Source organism: Labeo rohita, chromosome 20 (assembly GCF_022985175.1).
Source record: "Labeo rohita strain BAU-BD-2019 chromosome 20, IGBB_LRoh.1.0, whole genome shotgun sequence".
Lineage (NCBI taxonomy): Eukaryota > Metazoa > Chordata > Actinopteri > Cypriniformes > Cyprinidae > Labeo > Labeo rohita.
This window is the reverse complement of record NC_066888.1, coordinates 12,199,243-12,218,437: the sequence shown is the minus strand read 5'-3', so window position 1 is coordinate 12,218,437 and position 19,195 is coordinate 12,199,243. Positions and strand designations below refer to the sequence as shown.

General features: G+C 32.9%; 1 protein-coding gene across 2 annotated transcripts; it reads right to left on the bottom strand.

The window, feature by feature from the left end:
• Positions 1-4,070: 4,070 nt before the first annotated feature.
• On the bottom strand, positions 4,071-18,051 carry blk (BLK proto-oncogene, Src family tyrosine kinase). Of its 2 annotated transcripts, none has more exons than XM_051139438.1 (15): positions 17,796-18,051; positions 17,533-17,574; positions 17,211-17,253; positions 17,031-17,115; positions 16,552-16,588; positions 16,232-16,325; positions 15,794-15,892; positions 15,440-15,543; positions 11,520-11,669; positions 10,966-11,118; positions 8,825-9,004; positions 8,651-8,727; positions 5,581-5,731; positions 5,135-5,266; positions 4,071-5,031 (listed from the first exon to the last, which is right to left on the bottom strand). In XM_051139438.1, exons 4-15 carry the CDS (start codon positions 17,112-17,114, stop codon positions 4,829-4,831), a joined length of 1,464 nt encoding a protein of 487 aa, XP_050995395.1. In that variant the 5' UTR covers position 17,115; positions 17,211-17,253; positions 17,533-17,574; positions 17,796-18,051; the 3' UTR covers positions 4,071-4,828. The 2 variants fall into 2 exon arrangements, with proteins under 2 accessions (XP_050995395.1, XP_050995394.1); XM_051139437.1 differs by having other exon boundaries at positions 17,211-17,314; positions 17,796-18,050.
• Positions 18,052-19,195: the final 1,144 nt, after the last annotated feature.

The window sequence follows — 19,195 nt, the reverse complement described above, 5'->3', positions numbered from 1 at the left end:
CATATCCATCTGAGCCACCAGAGCAGTTTACACCAGGAAAGAGGAGAGACATGCCCCAAAGCATTTTTAATTAAAAGGGTGCTATTTGAAATATCAGTTAAGTTTAAAATGGCTTCTTTTATTAAAGGATTAGTTCACTTTCAGAATAAAAATTTCCTGATAATTTACTCACCCCCCATGTCATCCAAGATGTTCATGTCTTTCTTTCTTTAGTCGAAAAGAAATGAAGGTTTTTGAGAAAAACATTCCAGTATTTTTCTTCATATAGTGGACTTCAATGGTGGCCAACGAGTTGAAGATTCAAACTGCAGTTTCAACGCAGCTTCAAAGGTCTCAACCAATGAATAAGGGTCTTATCTAGCGAAATGATAATTCATTTTCTAAGAAGAGTACAATTTTATATACTTTTTAACCACAAGTGCTCGTCTTGCACTAGCCCGACCTTACACATTATGTAATCATGCACGAGTGATGTAGGCAGAAGTACTGACCCTGGGTTTACAAAGTGTAAACCAACCCAGTCATTTTCTAAGAAGAGTTCAAATTTATATACTTTTTTAACCACAAATGCTCGTCTTGCACTAGCCCGACCTCACACATTATGTAATCACGCATGAGTGATGTAGGTAGAATTACCGACCCAGTGCTTACGATGTGTATACCAATGCAGTAATTTCCTAAGAAAAATACAAATTTATATACTTTTTAACCACAAATGCTTATCTTGCACTAGCCCGACCTCACACATTATGTAATCATGCACGAGTGATGTAGGCAAAAGTACTGACCCTGTGTTTACAAAGTGTAAACCAACCCAGTCATTTTCTAAGAAGAGTACAAATTTATATACTTTTTTAACCACAAATGCTCATCTTGCACTAGCTCGAACTCACACATTACATAATCATTAGGGCTGTCAAATGGTATCGGTTCGGTACTTTCAGGACTGAAATTTTAAAAACGTCCATTTCCCACTCACATTTTCAAGCGCTGTTGTGCCGATTTTTAAACATCGCTGATTGGCCATAGTGTTCACGTGCTTTGGATGAAGTGGATATTCACGACTAAAAAAAAAAAAAAACAAAACTTGCTGGTCCAAATGGGCCTATTGACTACACAAGTTAGTTTTCTCAAATTTACCTCTTCATCAGTGGCGTAGCGGCTGGGAATGCAGGGCATGCGGTTCAGTACGTTAAATTTCCTGACTGACATCCGACGCTGGTTGACCGATAATTAACAGTTAAATGGAAAAATTAGAACGTTAAATTAGATTTAAATTAAATTAGAACTTAGTGCATGCACAAATAGCAGCACAAACATCAGAATTATAAGGATTTACACATCGTCATATCACGCACCTGCAGCGCTTTTGTGTAGAGAGAAAAATAGAATAAAACAACATAAAAGGAATAAAACAAAAGTCCTGAACAAAATTTATTTCACTTAAATAACGAACATATTAACAAGTTTTTTTGTTTTTGTTTTTGTTTCATTTTTGTGACTATACCACAAGTTCAAGGAATCCGCACCCTATTTGTTGTCTTTATTTTTCAAAAGCACAATGTTTTGTTTTTAGTATTGTATACACAAATAAAAGTAAACTCTTTATAGTTCCGAATAATGTTTTATTCTTATCTGTAGCCTAGTTGTTTCTGCTAAGGAAAAAAATCCAGGTGATCGCGCCAGAGCCTCTTGTGGTAAACATTTGCATTCGTGCCGAATGAGAGATGTATAATACAAATTATAAATTTATTTATTATTAAAGTATTTTTAAAATACTTTTCACTTTTATGGGTAGATTGAATGTAAAACCTTTTTTGTTTTATTTGACGTAATAGGCCATTTATACACGCAGTAGGATTAGGGGTGGGTTGGGGGTAGGTGCATATTATATGTATGCCAAAACTGCGTATCATAATATGCACACCAAAGTCAACTTTTGCATATGCCCTAAATTGAAACTAAAAATCTAATAAAACTAATAATCTAATTTTTATGAGATCGTACTAGGCTACTACGGAGGAACAGTGAGAGAACGGTTTGAACAAATGCGAATCGATTGTGAAAGCATCGACTCAAAATACTGATATGCAAATTAATGACATGGCTGGTTTAGTCGACAGAAATACTGGACACATATAATAACTGCTGAAATATTTGCTGGACGTTTCCCGGGTCAGTCTGAGCGCTCATGGTACGCACAGTGCATATAGTTGTACACCTGCAGGCACCACTGACGTAGGCGAAAGTACCGACCCAATGTTAACAAAGCGAACATGCAAAGAAGGTCAAATGCCCTTTACAAAAAAAGGTAAAACAATGATGTCGGAGGATTTTGAAACTGGAGGAGAAAATGAGATTTTTTGCCCTATCCTCCCTTTTTGAACCAAAGTACACAGATGAAGGAACTAACCACACACAAACTTTACAATGTGATTATCCACCTTATTTTTCAGTGCGGAAGTAGGTATTCTGGTAATGTGTTAGACGTCCGGTTCATAATCCACCATAGGGAAATAACGATAAGAATATCGAAGTGCAGTAAACGGTAAAACAGTTTGCACTACAAACCAGTGTGTTCATAATTAAGATAATACATTAAAATAATATAGTAAGACACACCAGTTTGCAATATTAAGCATCAAAACATAGCTTTTTGTGCAGCTAAAAATAGCTGGAAGTGGATGAGACCGGAAGCAAAACACAAAAAATGTACAAATGGTTGCACCCACTCCTATGGGAAAAATAAGGTGGATACAATGCATGAAAACACACATGCACATCGCAGAGCTAGTGCAAGATGAGCATTTGTGGTTAAAAAGTATATACATTTTTCTTTTTTTAAAAAAATGGCAAATCGTTTTGCTAGATAAGACCCTTATTCCTCAGCTAGGATCATGTAGAGTGCTTTAAAGCTGCATTGAAACTGCAGTTTGGACCTTCAACTCGTTGATCCCCATTGAAGTCCATTATATAGTATGTTTTGCTCAAAAACGTAATTTCTTTGCAACTGAAGAAAGAAAGACATGAACATCTTGGATGAGTAAATTATCAGGAAAATTTTAAGTTAATTAAAATATATTGAAAAGGTTATTTGAAATTGTAATAATGCTTCAGGATATCACCATCTTTACTGTATATTTGATCAAATAAATGCAGCCTTTTTGAGCATAGGAGAGTTTTTCAAAAACATTTAAAAAAGTCTTACCAGCCACAAATCTTTAAATAGTAGTGCATATGATCACATAATCACAAACTTCTTGACTGTTATCTAACTCTTTAATCTACTCCTGATGAACGGAACATTCACAGTCGGTTATCTCACGAGGAAGTCTAACTAATGACTGTGATCATTTTATGGTTTCCTGCATGAAACTTCACTGATCGTGCAGTCAGTTCATTTAAAACGCATCCAAATCTGTTCAGAGTTCAAGTGAGTCATAGGTAATGTGCAGAAATAATGTTTAATATCTGTGCACGGTTTTATTGAAATTTCTGACTAAGATAAAAAGAGGACCTTGTTCACCTGCTGTTAAAACCCAGTGTGGTTTTCCAAAAGCTTAATCAGAAAGTTTAAAGGAGTAGTTCACAAAAATGTACAGATAATTTACTCACCCCCTTGTCATCCAAGATGTTCATGTCTTTCTTTCTTCAGTCGTAAAGAAATTACGTTAAGGAAAAACATTTCAGGAATCCATATAGTGGATCTTCCAAAATACAGTTTAAATGCAGCTTCAAAGGGCTCTAAACAATCCCGGCCAAGGAAGAAGGGTCTTATATAGCAAAACAATCTGTTTATATACTTTTTAACCTCGAATGCTCATCTTGTCTAGCTCTGCCATGCGCATGCGTACTCTGTTGAAAAAACCTCCCATTTTCTCCTCTAACTTCAAAATCATCCTACATCGTTGTTTTACCTTTTTTTGTAAAAGGTGTTTGACCTTCTTTGCATGTTCACTTTGTAGGACGATTTTGAAGTTGGAGAAGAAAATGAGACGGGAGCCTTTTGACATAACCTCTATTGAACCAGAATGCACACACAGAGCTTGACAAGACGAGCATTTGAGGTTAAAAAAAAAAATATATATATATATTTTTTTTTTTTTTTTTTTGAAAATGGCCATTTCACGAGATAAGACCCTTCTTCCTCGGCTGGGATCATTTAGAGCCCTTTGAAACTGCTATATGGAGATAATTCCTGAAATGTTTTCCTCAAAAAATATAATTTCTTTATGACTGAAGAAAGAAAGACACGAACATCTTGGATGACAATGGGTGAGTACATTATATGTGAATCTTTGTTTTGGAAGTGAACTCCTTCAACCTGAAGTGTGTGATTTCTGTGTGAATAAAATCACCAAACTGAATTGCATAAATAATATCTGGCAAAACACCTGTTCTCCAATTGGCTGGATAAACAGATAGCCCCGCCCCAATCTCATTGGTTAGGCCAATGATGTTGTGCTGGGTTGGTCAAATGCTCAAACAAACAGAGCAATGTTCAGAGCCACAGTGTTCAAGGGGAATCAAACAATACGTACAGCTGTGATAGAAAAAAAAGTAACTTAGCTAAAAAAAGCACACACTTCATCTTTAAAGAATTATGAAATACCCCAAGAAGCCCACAAGACAAACCAAATATTAGAAATTCACTAAACCTTAACAAAATTGACATACAGTATGTGTAAAAAAATATTTACTAATATACAAGGATCCACTGTTGTTGCTTGAGTATATTCCCCATAATCCATATTATGGTCCGGAGTTTAGTCCATCCTTTCATTCCATATGTATTTCCTGCATCCCCTTTTCAGTTCATCTATTGAGGTTAAGGTTGCATCTCGTACTGGCCCTCGGTAGCAATGAAAAAGTCATTGAGTGTGTCCTGTAGGTAGTCAAAGGTGGGCCTGTTCTCTGGCCTTTCCTTCCAGCATTTCACCATGATGTCATAGAGCTCTTCTGGACATCCATCTGGACAAGGCATCCTGTAATTCCTGTCAAGGTTGCGGATCACCTCCGGATTCGTCATGCCTTGAAATTGTGAGGAAAGCACAGCCAGGTTGTTAAAGATCTACCCATCTGTCCTACACTGTTCTGAATGGAAAACGAAACCCAAGAGAGAAAAACCCATTACCTGGATACGGTACTCTGCCGTATGTGACGATCTCTGTCAAAAGAACTCCAAAGGACCAAACGTCTGACTTGATGGTGAAAGTACCGTAGTTGATGGCCTCAGGGGCCGTCCACTTAATAGGGAACTTTGCACCTGATCGGTAAAAAAGACGCGATGACAGGCGATAAACGGGGTTCTCATAAACATGTTGTGGAACAGAGGTTCATGCATGGAAAATTAATGATCAAAAACATGCTATAAACACAAATTTTGCCTTTATGTGGTTAAAAAAAATAGACATGGAAATTTCATAACGGAAAGAAGCTGTTTTTAAATATCAGTAGCTCTTAAAGGTCATATATATCAGTTCGTCGCATTAGAAATCAAATGTCAGCACTTACTGGCGGCAATTAATCTGTGGTAGTGGAAAAATACATTGCATTGAGGGAATAAATTAGTGTTCTCACCTTCTTGTGCGGTGTATTCAGATTCTATGATCCTGGCAAGGCCAAAGTCTGCTATTTTACAGTGCAGGGTCTCAGAGACAAGAATATTAGCGGCACGCAGGTCTCTGTGAATGTAGTTTTTCCTTTCTATGAAAGCCATTCCCTCTGAAATCTGTTACATAGAGAGAAATAAGTGAAGAGGTCTGTTGATGTATGAGCGGCATTATTTACTGTTACAATCATCAGCTAACATGAAAAACAGACATTTGTAGTCATTTTTATAATGCATTTTCTCAAATACTTTAATAAAAAAAAGTACTATAATTTTTGTTGTCATTTATTATTATTATTATTTAAAATCACTTAAAATATGCATGTATTGTATTGTTTTATGCTATATTTGGATAATTTGTCATTTTTATAGTGTGGTTTCTCAAATACTTATTTCAAAAACTTGTACTATAATTTTTGTTGTCATTTATTATTATTATTATTATTATTATTATTATTTAAAATCACTTAAAATATGTATGTATCAATTAATGTATTAGTTTTTTTATGTTATATGTGGAATACTTCATATGTGGTCATTTTTATAGTGTGGTTTCTCTTTTTTTAATTGACAATCAATTAACACAAAAAACAGACAATGGTGCACTTTTATTTCATGAGAAATTAAATTTAATATATTATAGGCTATATATGGGATACTTTTAAAAAAATGTAATTTTTATAACGCAGTTATAATACTGTATTTGTGTTGTCATTTATTATTATTATTATTGTTGTTGTTGTTGTTTTTATTATTATTATTATTATTTACAGTTTTTACAGATTTACAGATTTTGTGCTTACACACAAAATCTTTTCTTGTCACACAATTTCTGAAATCTGACACTCAAACACCAGAACCACACACCAAATCTGCAAAACCATTCGCAAATTTTCTGCCTTTGACTCTTTTGCAAAATATAACACTTCTCTATGTAACACACAAAAATCTAACAGGAATTATCTTGATTTCTAATCTGATTCACTAATTCATCTGTGCCTCACACTAACCTCACTTGTGCAAACACTCATTGCTTTACTTAACACCAACCAATCATGGCTTTAGGCCTTGGAACATGCTTTGGAATAATAACCTTTTTCAAGATTATGTTTGGTTTCTGTCCAACTACACATGGTTGATATACACTACCAGTCAAAATTTTTGAACAGTAGGATTTTTATTTATTTATTTTTTTTTGTGAATCTCTTCTGCTTACCAAGCCTGCATTTATGTGATCCAAAATACAGCAAAAGCATTAATATCGTAAAATATTTTACTATTTAAAATAACTGCTGTATAGTTGAATATATTTTAAAAGTAATATATTGAAATATATACAATAAAGCTAAATTTACAGCATCATTACTTTGTCTTCAGTGTCACATGAGTTCAGCACTGGTCTGAAATAAAAAGCTTTTGTAACATTATTCACTATACCATTCAAAAGCTTGGAGTCAGTATTTATTTTTTTTTCTGGGGAAAGAAATTATAAAAATTTAATTATTTTATTTAAAGACCTTTAAATTGATCAAAAGTAAGGATAAAACATTTATAATGTTACAAAATATTTCTGTTTCAGATAAATGCTGTTCTTCTGAACTTTCTATTCATCAAAGAAACCTGAAAAAAATAATTTACATGTTTTATGAGCAGTAAAATCAGAATATTTGAATGATTTCTGAAGGATCGTGTGACTGGAGTAATGGTGCTAAAAATTCAGCTTTGAAACCACAGGAATAAATTACATTTTAAAATATATTCAAATATAAAACAATTATTTTAAATAGTAAAAATAATCATTTTTTACTGTTTTTGCTGTACTTCGGATCAAATAAATGCAGGCTTGGTGAGCAAAAGAGACTTCTTTAAAAACATCTTACTGTTCAAAAACTTCTGACTGGGAGTGTATTTCTTTTCTTTCGTATTGTGTAGTACTTTATTCACAACCGCAAATGCTTACAGTTGCTTTCTTGTTCACTGTGAATTCTCTCAACATCTCTCTGCCAATTACTTTCAATCTTGTACGGAAATGTACATAGGAGCTCATGAAAGAAGAGCTTTAGGTTTTGAATAACTGTGTGTATATGATATATCCAAAATATTTTGAATGCAGTGCTTCATTTTGCAAGAGATGTAAGGCAATTTGCATTTTGTGTGTGCAATTCTTGGATTTGTGTGTAAAGTGTTTAAAAATAGAGGCAAAGCTTTGAAAATGTGTGTAAGCAGTTGAAAAAAACAGTAAAATCCAAAAATCTATGTATTCATTTATGTTGTTTTATGCCATATCAGCATCAAATTATATTATTTAACAACAAGAACAGGGTACAAACATAACCTTTTATATTCTCTTATATTCTCTATTTAACATTTTGACCACATTACATTTACATGTACACATCAAGATACTGAATCGTCTCCCCTGATGGTAACAAGTTTAACAAGTTTTCTTATGCAAAACGTGTATCATCAAAGGCAATTTTTTTAGCTTGTTTTAAAATAGAATAGACTAGATGGTTTAAATGGTTTTCGCTTTTCAATAAATACATAAACCATTTGCATATATCATTGCATTTACCAGTAAATTTAGAATGCAGACCATAAAAACGTTAGCAGCTACATAGTGGGCTCTAACAGGAAGTTGCTTTCACACAGAAAGCAAGATCACAGTCATGCATGTTAGGGGCTTCAGACTGATGGAAAAAAGTACGTAATATCCTGCCCGGATGATATTAATCTAAATTTGTGGTGGCTTTTAGAAGTGTTGAGATCTAAAAATGTTCAGGCCATGGGCTTACAAGACCAAAGACCATTTCCTTTTGACATGTCCCTGACAGTATAGGGTGCCAAACAATTCTAAAAATAGTTACAGAAGCTGAAATTGATGTACAGAGGCTGCACGAATCAACACTAATCAATGGGCAAGTTTCCATGCAACGCATTTAAATGTGTTTTGTTTCAGAAAGATTCAAATCTACATTGCCAGTAAAACAGATATTAAGACAATGAAGTGAAATCATGACAAAAATGAAATATTCTTACTTGAGCAGCCATATCGATCAGCTTGGGAAGTTTTAATTTATGGCCATCATCCGTCTTCAGAAAGTCTAACAAGCTTCCTTGAATAGGAAAAGAACAATTGTATAGTTTGGATGGTTATGTTATAGTTTGAATAACAAATGGTTTAGGGGTTATTAACATTGTGGTAATACTAACCATTAGCCATGTATTCTGTGACGATATAGATGGGTTCTTTGGTGACTACGGCATGCAATTTCACCAGTCTCTCATGCTGGAGCTGCTTCATCAGATTAGCCTCCTGTAGGAAAGCCGCCGGCTCCATGGTGCCTTCCTTCAAAGTCTTGATGGCAACTTTCTGGGAGTTTTTGTAGTATCCTACAAACAAAAGCCCCAGGCACATGCAGGTATATTAAATAAACTTGTGATGAAAATCTCATTGATCTATCCCAGCTCAATGAAAACAATTTATACTTTTAGCCTCATGGTTAGATTCTTGAGAAAAGGCCTAGAACTAATCATTCATGAGTAGGTATGCTGTAAAAACTTTTTAATTGGTCCTTTTGTCTAGGTTAGAAGTAAAAATATGTACACATCTTTAATATATTTACTGTCTGTTCCTGTTTTAGGCATATATCTTTCTAAATATAGCTTTAGGAAACTAATCTAAAAGATATATTGTATGAAAACAAATATTATGCCATTCTGCTTCTCAGTTAAACATGTATGTTTGTTTAAAGAATTAAGGAAAGATTTAAAGAAAAATACAATGTTGTGAAAGTCTGGAAGAGCATGTGAAGTACAGTGGGAGAATATGGCTCAGAGGCTTTCGCACCATCTGATTAATCTTTACCCTGGTGGTCAAAGTCAAAACCCCTTTGGCGTTCAATTAATTGTTTTACTGATGTGGCTAAAACATGACAATATCACAAAAAACCACATGACACACTGACAAGCGCCCTTGAACAACCAACATCAAGGCCAGTATTACAAGAATTTTACTCTGAAGTGAGATGAATACGAGGACATATTCATTTTTTAATTTTAATTAAATTTCTGATGAAATGTAGTGTCTTATTAAAATGTTTTAATTCAATTTTGAGAATTTTATGTTTGTTACATCAAGGTATCACTGCAACAATTAAATTAAATTAAATTAAGATTTTTAAGGTTATATTGTTACTCAGAGTAAAAATACACCTCCAGTCAAAAGTTTTTGAACAGTAAGTTTTTTTAATCTTACTTTATTTTAATTAATAATTATATTTCTGCCCAACAAGCCTGCATTTATTTAATCCAAAGTACAGCAAAACAGTAAAATTTTGAAATATTTTTACTATTTAAAATAGCTGCTTTCTATTTTAAAACATAAACGTATTTCTGTGATCGAAGCTAAATTTTCAGCATCATTATGCCAGTCTTTAGCGTCACATAATCCTTCAGAAATCATTTCAATATGCTGCTCAAAAAGTCTTAAGTCGCTATGCTGCTTTTTTAATATTATTATCAATATTTCAAATGTTTTTTCAGGATTCTTTGATGAATATAAAGATCCAAAGATCAGCATTTATCTGAAATAAAAAGTTTTTGTAACATTGTACCATATACCATTCAAAGGCTTGGAGTCAATATCATTTTTTTTTTCCTGAGAAATTATAGAAGGTAATACTTTTATTTAGCAAGAATCTTTAAATTGGTCAAAAGTGATGATAAAGAGAATTATAATGTTAGAAAAGATGTCTATTTCAGATAAATGCTGTTCATCTGAACTTTCTTGAGCTGTTTTCTGTTTTTTTGTGTTTTTATTTGTGTTTTTTTTTTTTTTTTTTTTTTTTTTTTTCAGAATATTTCTGAAGGATCACGTGACTGGAATAATGAAATAAAAAATAAAATAAAAATTGAGCTTTGAAATTACCTAAATAAATTACAGTTTAAAAAATATATTCAAATAGAAAACAGTAATTTAAATAGTAAAAATATTTCAAAATATTACTATTTTTGTTGTACTCTGATAAATGCAGGCTTGGTGAGCAGAAGAGACTTCATTAAAAAAACAACAAAAAAAAAAAAAAAAACATTTAAAATCTTTCTGTTCAAAAAGTTTTGACTGGTTGTGTATGAGTCTTCCAAATGCTGTACCATGCCAGAAAAAAATTTACAAATGAGCAGCAGGATGTAGTGTGACCAAAAAGGAAATCTGTATTATTTCATTCAAAGTCATCCCCTCATAATTAACCATTTCATCTCCGCTGCATATGAATCACGTGCTTGCAAAGAAAGAATAAAGATTTGTTACCAAAAGGCAACACTGCGCAACTGAACTATCTTCCGCTTCTTACCCATCCACACTTCTCCAAACTGACCGGCACCAAGTTTCTTCACCATCTTCAGAGTCTCTCTGGGAATCTCCCACTCATCTTGAGCCCACGGTCTCTGAGGGTCAGCAGTTTTACAAGGACTTCCTAACTTTTGGCACAAACCATCTGATGTCCCTACATGTACAATAAAGAAGTTTGTGAAAAGAGCAAGAATGTTCAGAGGAAAGTAAGAATGCAGAGTCACAAATGTAATTAAACAATACTAGCATCTACCAAACGGACTGAAATGAAACCATGGTTAATAGTTTTTGATTCTGTCTAGAGAAAAGCACTAGAGGTGCCCAAACCAAAATGCAGAAGCAGGTTTTTGTTACTTGTAAACAGTTCTATAAAAAGACACAACAAACCGAAATGGGGCGAGAGTGCGGAATGTGAACTGAGACGAGCTGACCTATTTATTTGGTGGTTAAAGCAACTGTTTGTCGAGCTCTCACAGCTACGACCACAGAAAGTATACAGTGGAAGGAACAGAAAATGTACTTGGCACAGAGGCAGTCTTTGCTCTGAGTACTTACTGGAGTAATACTTCACTAGTTCTTGAAGAGAAGAAAAGGTTGTGGAGGGAGAGATGTAGTAACCACCGTTATCAAGGGCTCGAATCTTATAATGCTTTACTACATCACATTGCTCCGGGGTGGAGTCTCTTACAGACAGAGAGAAAGCACCTGCAGAGGATCAGAAACAGCAGTTAAATAACATGGCTGATCAGTGGGTTCTTATTTTTAGGAAGAACAGAAAAATTCTAAAGAGCCAGCCAACCTTTTTTTAAAATAGTGCACATTAAAAGTCACTGTGCAACATTGAAATATGTGTCCTAACAACATGAGAACCAACCCTTGTTGTAAAATGATAAATCAGGGAGGTGATTTGTTACCCTGCTGCCTTAAAATTTTAAGTTCAGCCAACTCAAATACGTTTAGTCAACTTGAAATGTTAAGTTGTACTAAGTGACAACTTATATATTTGAGTTGACTTTACAAAAAATTTGGTTTGTCAAACTTTAAAGCTGGAGAAGTTTCCCAGCTGCCTTAAAATTTTAAGTTGAATCAACTCAAATATCTAAATTGTCACTTAGTACAACTTGACATTTCAAGTTTGCTAAACTTTTTTTGAGTTGACTGAACTTAGAATTTTAAGGCAGACACGTAACAAATTATTTTAAGTTGACTCAACAAATAGTTTTTTTTTACAGTGTACATGGCTTTAAGACAACTCTCAGAAATGCTGAATAATTTTGCATGTTCAGAAATGGCTGACATTGCTTACAGCAACGTAAATATAGTACGATGGGGCTAAAAGCACACCGGGCTAAAAGGCGCCGTGATTTTATTTTTCTCATGGCAGAAAAATGTGGCGTAGCACTTTCCGAAACATCAAGATGCACGTGCAAATTTGGCTGATCCTTGACGCGATGATGGGCAGCAGCGCAAAGTTGATTCTGTGCTTACTTTATCTAATATTTTATGTTTTCAAAATCTTGTGGATTTAAGTAGCAAATGAGAATCACTAAAATAAATATATTTTCAATGATTTTCAGTTTTGATTAAGATAAGTAAAACAGCAGTTTTTAAATAACGAAAGAATATGTAAAAGTATGGTATTTGGGGTAAAAAGTGCCCCTGCTGTTGGGGCTAAAAGGCACAATAATTAACATGAGAATTAATAGAAAGCTGACTTTTCCATTTGTTGACATGGTTAGATTCAGATGGTAAATATCATATGTGACCCTGGATCACAAAACCAGTCGTAAGGGTCATTTTTTCAAAATTGAGTTTTATACATCATATGAAAGCTGAATAAATATTTTCATTGATGTATAGTTTGTTAGGATAGGACAATATTTGGCAAAGATACAACTATTTAAAAATCAAGTATCTGAGGGTGCAAAAAAATCAAAATATTGAGAAAATCACCTTTAAATTTCTTCAGATAATGTTCTTAACAATGCATATCACTAATCGAAAATTAGGTTTTCATGCATTTACAGTAGAAATTTTACAAAATATCTTAATGGAACATGATCTTTACTTAATTTCCTAATGATTTTTTGCCATAAAAGAAAAATCAATAATTTTGACCCATACAATGTATTTTTTAGCTATTGCTACAAATATACCCCAGCGACTTAAGACTGGTTTTGTGGTCCAGGGTCACATATATAATGTTGGTGTCCATCTTAGAGATAATCACTATGTTTAGAATGAAACCATCATATTTAAAAACATGATATTAATAATATAATAAAATATAATTTGTTATTACTACTGTAAATCTATAATGGCTTTATGTATTTTGAAATATATATTTTTATATTAACATATTTAATGACAGTACATTTATTGAACAAAAATGAATTATTTTAATTATCAAAATAAGCAGAAAATAGAACAAACTTTGCTAAAGTGATTGTTTTGAACATGTATTAACTTAGACATTATTAAAAAAACACTGTTTTAGCTAAAGGTGTGCCTTTTGCCCCATGCTGGTGAGCCTTTTACCCCACATGTGGGGTAAAAAGGCCCCCCTGCCACCTCATACATTTATACGATTTTTAAACAAAATAAACAACTTGTGTGGTGTGCCTTTAGCCCCGTTGTACCCTAATTACTTCTTTGCTAAACAATAATATTTTTCATATATTTACTGATTTAACAGTGCATGCAAAAAAGTATTTTTGTCTTATTTTCAGAACAAATATCTATAAACAAAATTACATATAGATATAGTTGTCTGAAAAACGTATCAAAATTAAGTGACTTTACACTTAAAACAAAACAAAAAGTGGTAAGAAAAATAAATATATGAATTTAATATAATAAATATATAATCATAAAATATATCATATAATAATTATATAATAATAAATAAAATAAGTCACACACACAAACTTATTTAACAAGTTTTGGTACTTCACGTGGTGACGTTTGGTGACTAAATTATAGACTCTGAACTAAAAAAAACTGAAAAAAGTATTAAAGTAATCAAACTCTATCTGCGTAAAATAAGAAAATTCCAGTGAAGACTAGTTTCCGCATTTCCCATCGCTCTACAAGTAGACAAATAAAATAAGAAAACTATTAATATCTCCACTCAAAGCAAATCACAGATCTCAGTACATAGGCTGACATTTATTTGCTCTTTCAGCTCTCTGCATGTGAACTTGAAAAAAAGCAGCAGATGAGGCTCTGCAAACTTTGAAAAATTCACATATGCACACTTTATCAAGATTAGATCAAAATCAAATAAAAGTAACACAGTTCTAAAGCTGTGGATCCAGTGCTGCTTTAAAATTAGTTCAGTTTGAGTGGTCTGAGGTCATTTCTTCAGTATTTCTTTCTGTTTATGGTAGAAACTTAACTATTTTTTTCTTGCACTGTAAAAAATAAAAAACAGTTCTTAGTCAGCTTAAAATAATTTGTTACCCTGCTGCCTTAAAATTTTAAGTTCAGTCAACTAAAATTAGTCAACTAGTCAACTTGAAATGTTAAGTTGTACTAAGTAACAACTTAGATGTTTGTGTTTGCTAAACTTAACAGATGGGTAAGTAACCCAGCTGCCTTAAATTTTTAAGTTGATTCAACTCAAATATTGCTAAAGTTGTCACTTAGTATAATTTAACATTTCAAGTTGAATAAACTTTTTTTAAGTTGACTGAACTTCAAATTTTAAGGCAGCCAGGTTACAAATTATTTTAAGTTGACTCAACAAATTGTTTTTTACAGTGTGCTGCACTACATTATGGCTAGAAAAGATAACGATGATACACTGTTCTGCACCAATGGAACGGTAACGCGTTATAATAAAGTTCGTTGGTTAACATTAGTTAACTACAATAGTTAACATGAACTAAGAATAAACAATACTTCTACAGCATTTATTAATCTTAATGTTAATTTCAGCCTGTACTAATGCATTATTAAAATCACAAGTTGTGTTTTGTAACAGTTGAACTACACTCTTAAAAATAAAGGTGCTTCACGATGCCATAGAAGAACCTTTTTTGTCTAAATGGTTCCATAAAGAACCTTTAACATCTGAAGAACCTTTCTGTTTCACAAAAGGTTATTTGTGGTGAAAGCAGGTTCGTCAGATTATAAAAAGGTAAGAACAAGATGGTTCTTTAAAGAACCTTTGACTGAATGGTTCTTTGTGGAACCAAAAATGGTTCTTCTATGGCATCGCTTGAACCTCTTAAAGCACCTTTATTGTATTTTATGTATTTTTATTAACTAACATGAACAAAGATTAATAAATACTGTAATGTATTGTTGATTCCTGTTTATTAATACTGAAAGTAGTGTTAACGAATGACACCACATTGTAAAGTGTTACCAACAGAACTGTCTGAAATGTTGCAAACTTTTGTGTGACTCTAAGGAGTGAACTGCTGATGTAATTACAATCAATGATGGCGTGAAAAGTATTGGCATCTGACCTTTGGTTGTTTCACTTTCTCTCACAAGAAATGAGCCAGGTTTATTTCCTGGTGCCAGCAGAAGACGCTCTGTGTCTCTGCGACTCAAGTCTTTAAAAAACCATCTGGAACAGAAAACAGAGCCTTTATAGTATCATTCGTCACAGATGAAATCTGCAAATTATACAACAGTTAGTTCAGATTCCGGAGTGACATTCTAAGAATGTTGATGTGATTATGTATAACAGTGAAGGAACATTCAGTGCCTAAGGCCGAAATTCGGCAGTGCTGATATTCAGAACAACTAACAACGCTTATCCCATGCGCTATTGCTGAAACACATTAATATACTGGTCATTTTTGTTGCTACAGTACCTCTCCACCTCCAGTGTGTGTACTTTTGCCACATATGTAGACGGAATAAATCCCTCATAACCAGTGACCAAGGACTTTGCCAACCACCATTCACCATTCCTGACGAAAAACATAGGATATAGTTAGTTATTGTAATCATATGAATCTTTAATCTTTTTATTGTGTTGTTTTTGTGTGCTTTTTTAATTATTATTTTAGCTTACGTACAGCAAATATTAACCATACTTAATGATACACTTGGAACAACATGAGCAACAACAAATGGTCTGACATCTTTACGTGATTTAGCTATTCGCTTAAAACTGTGCCTATTATACCATTCACACTTTATTAGTTAACAAAGTTTCTACCAGTGCAGGCTTTTAATTAATTGTAAACATTGCTGTATTTTAATCTTACAGTTATATTAACAAAAAAGCACCTGGATTGTTTACTCACTCTTTAATAATTTTGAGTTTGTCGCCTTTTTTGAACTGAAGGTCACTGTCACTAGCAGGCTGGAAGTCATATTGAGCAATAACAATGTCTTCATCTAGAAAGGAAATTAAATTTGTTAAAATATGCAATTCAAATGAACACATTAAAATCTCTTCTATCTGTTTTTCTCTGTTGCGTAACATGTGAACAACAACATGACGTGATTCTGGCTTTTATATTTGCTTATTTTAGTATGAACACAAGATCTACACCTAGCCGCACTATTAATATAATGTATTCAAAATGATTTTAGAAAGAAAACTGCTTTCCTGAATTCTTACCTAGATCGTTGTCTTGCCTCCTGTGATCTCTTGACAGCTGTAAATCAATAATTAACTTACTTATTCATTAATGTTTTTGTAAAACAATAACATGTCATAGAAATGCATGCATTTGTAATAATATAAACAGTAGCACTTTACAATAAGGTGTCATTTTTTAACATTAGTTAATGTATTAACTAACATGAACGAACAATTAACTACATTTATTACACTATTTATTAATCTTTGTTAATGTTAGTTAATAAAAATACAGTTGTTCGTTGTTTATTCAAGTTAGTTCAGTCCATTAAATAATTAACTAACTTGTGATTTTAATAATGCTTTTAAAATGATAACTAACTGAAATTAACTAAGATTAACAGATGCTGTAGAAGTATTGTTCATTCTTAGTTCATGTTAACTAATGTAGTTAACTAATGAACCTTATTGTAAAGTGTGTTCTCAATATTAAAAAAAAAAAAAACAGCAATACTTACATGAAATTTGTTGGAGTTTGAATTAAAATGTTCATGCCCTCTAGAGTCTTTGGGATTATACTGGTCACTACAAGCACAACCCATCCTTAAAAATAAAATTTAATCATCATCTTAATTACTCTTCATTTAATTCACTGTTCATTTTATAAAAAATAATGTATTTGTTACTTGCAATCACACCTATATTCACCGTCTCCCCAGTCAGTCTCCCCAATTCCCTACTCTGAGTTCAGTAACAGTCCAGAAGAAAACCAGAAAGTTTGATAAATGCATCATACTGGGTGCTAAATAAAATAAGAAAACATTTTTCAAGTTCACACATAAGAGCTAAACGAGATAATGACTTCACCACAGTTTAGTGGTTTACACTTTAGTTTTTAAAAAACATAATCAATATTGTTTCCATGAGCATAAATAGACAGTCACAGACAAATTCAATCTTATCATACTGTACAAATACAAACAAACAACAAATTAAATATTTAATAAACTGACTGCTTACCCTTATGATACGAAAATGGTTTCCATTGGATGAAAATAATCACTGGTGCAAAACATAAAATATACGATTTTTAGGTGTTTAATATTTTAACAGCCTTACAAGTTAACCTAAATGAAAGAAAACGATAAACCTTTTTTTCGACTATGATTCTGTGGTCTTTTTTCAATAATTATTTCCATTTAAACTCACTGAATATAAGCATGATCATAAATTAAGGCAAACTATGAAATTAAAGCCAAATAAACATATCAGTTTGTACTTACATTTTGTGTGTCCTCAGCACACTTACATATGTTTAATAATCCAAATTCAGGTTCTTAATTTCTGAAGTAAATAAGGAGTGTTTTTTCTCTCAAACATATATACGAAGACATACAGGCAGTCCATCTACCGCAGACACACACTCAATCTGCATCTGAGGCCCGGCATATGCCCAGAGAGACCGCATTAGCTCAAAGAGATAACTAGACATCAGTAGTTGTGTTTATTTAGCTTACCCCTCCCTCTTTTTCCTCTCTCAGTGCTTAATTCACAAACTGTGCAAATGCCTTAGAGTAAAGCACACATATGATGAGCATGTGATGTCAGACATTGAAACTGTAGACAACAACATATTTTAACATCCTCATTCTTGGTAACGGTTTCGCTGTTCTGAAAGTTATTTTTACTCTGTGCTCTCCGGCAACAAGGAAGCCTGAGGATTTCTTAGAATTACAGAAGTAGCTATCCTAAATATTTAAATTAGCTTTACGAAATGAAACCTTCTTTGAAAATCAATTTGGGAAGTTGTGTCGTTTCACAGGCGTTTGTCCTAGAAATATATACATAAAACAAAATTCTCAAAATTTTCCCATGTTGTACGAGATGTAATTCTTTCTAAGAGAAGAGATAAGTGCTTGGAAGCTACGTGAAATTTAGCTCACAACAGCAGCTTTGTCACAGGATGTTGTTGACTAGCCCATACAGACATGTTTCCCTTTATAGGCACTGTGGTTTTCTTCAGTTAAACTTCAGTTAATCTGATCTCTACTTTTGCATGTTCAGTTACTCTGCAGTTGTAATGTAATTCAAAGTTCAGATTGTATGTGTTATATTACTGACCATGAGTGTTTTTGTAGACAATAACAAAAATAACAATTGTGCGGAATTTAGCTCACCTGTATAACGTGCTTCTGAATGTTGATCAAATTAACTTTAAGCAGATTCTTTTGCATTCTGTGGTACATAGATTTTTGTCCAATCAAATTCTTTCTAGAATGAGAACGTCACTTCCGTTAATACCAAATACCAAATTGACTTTAATGACTCATCATTTATATTTAGGAAGTGACATAGTAACGCTAACTACCTTACCTTGGAACAAATTACTAACTTTTTGAGTACAGCACATGCCATGACGGTAATTAGATAACTGTAAAAATTGATGAAAAATTACGGAAAATGATGTATGAGAAATAATAATGACGCAGTATGTATCTTGGTACTGACTTTAGAGTGAGACATCTGGAACAGGCTAAAGTAGCTCACCATAATCTCCCCTTTAGGATCTCATTCACAAATGTTATTCTGAGATGTAATAAAATACTGTATATTGTGTAGAATGTACATTTACATTTGTGTGTTTTCTTCTCATCTGCTCTGTATATTATGTCTGTATAGATTA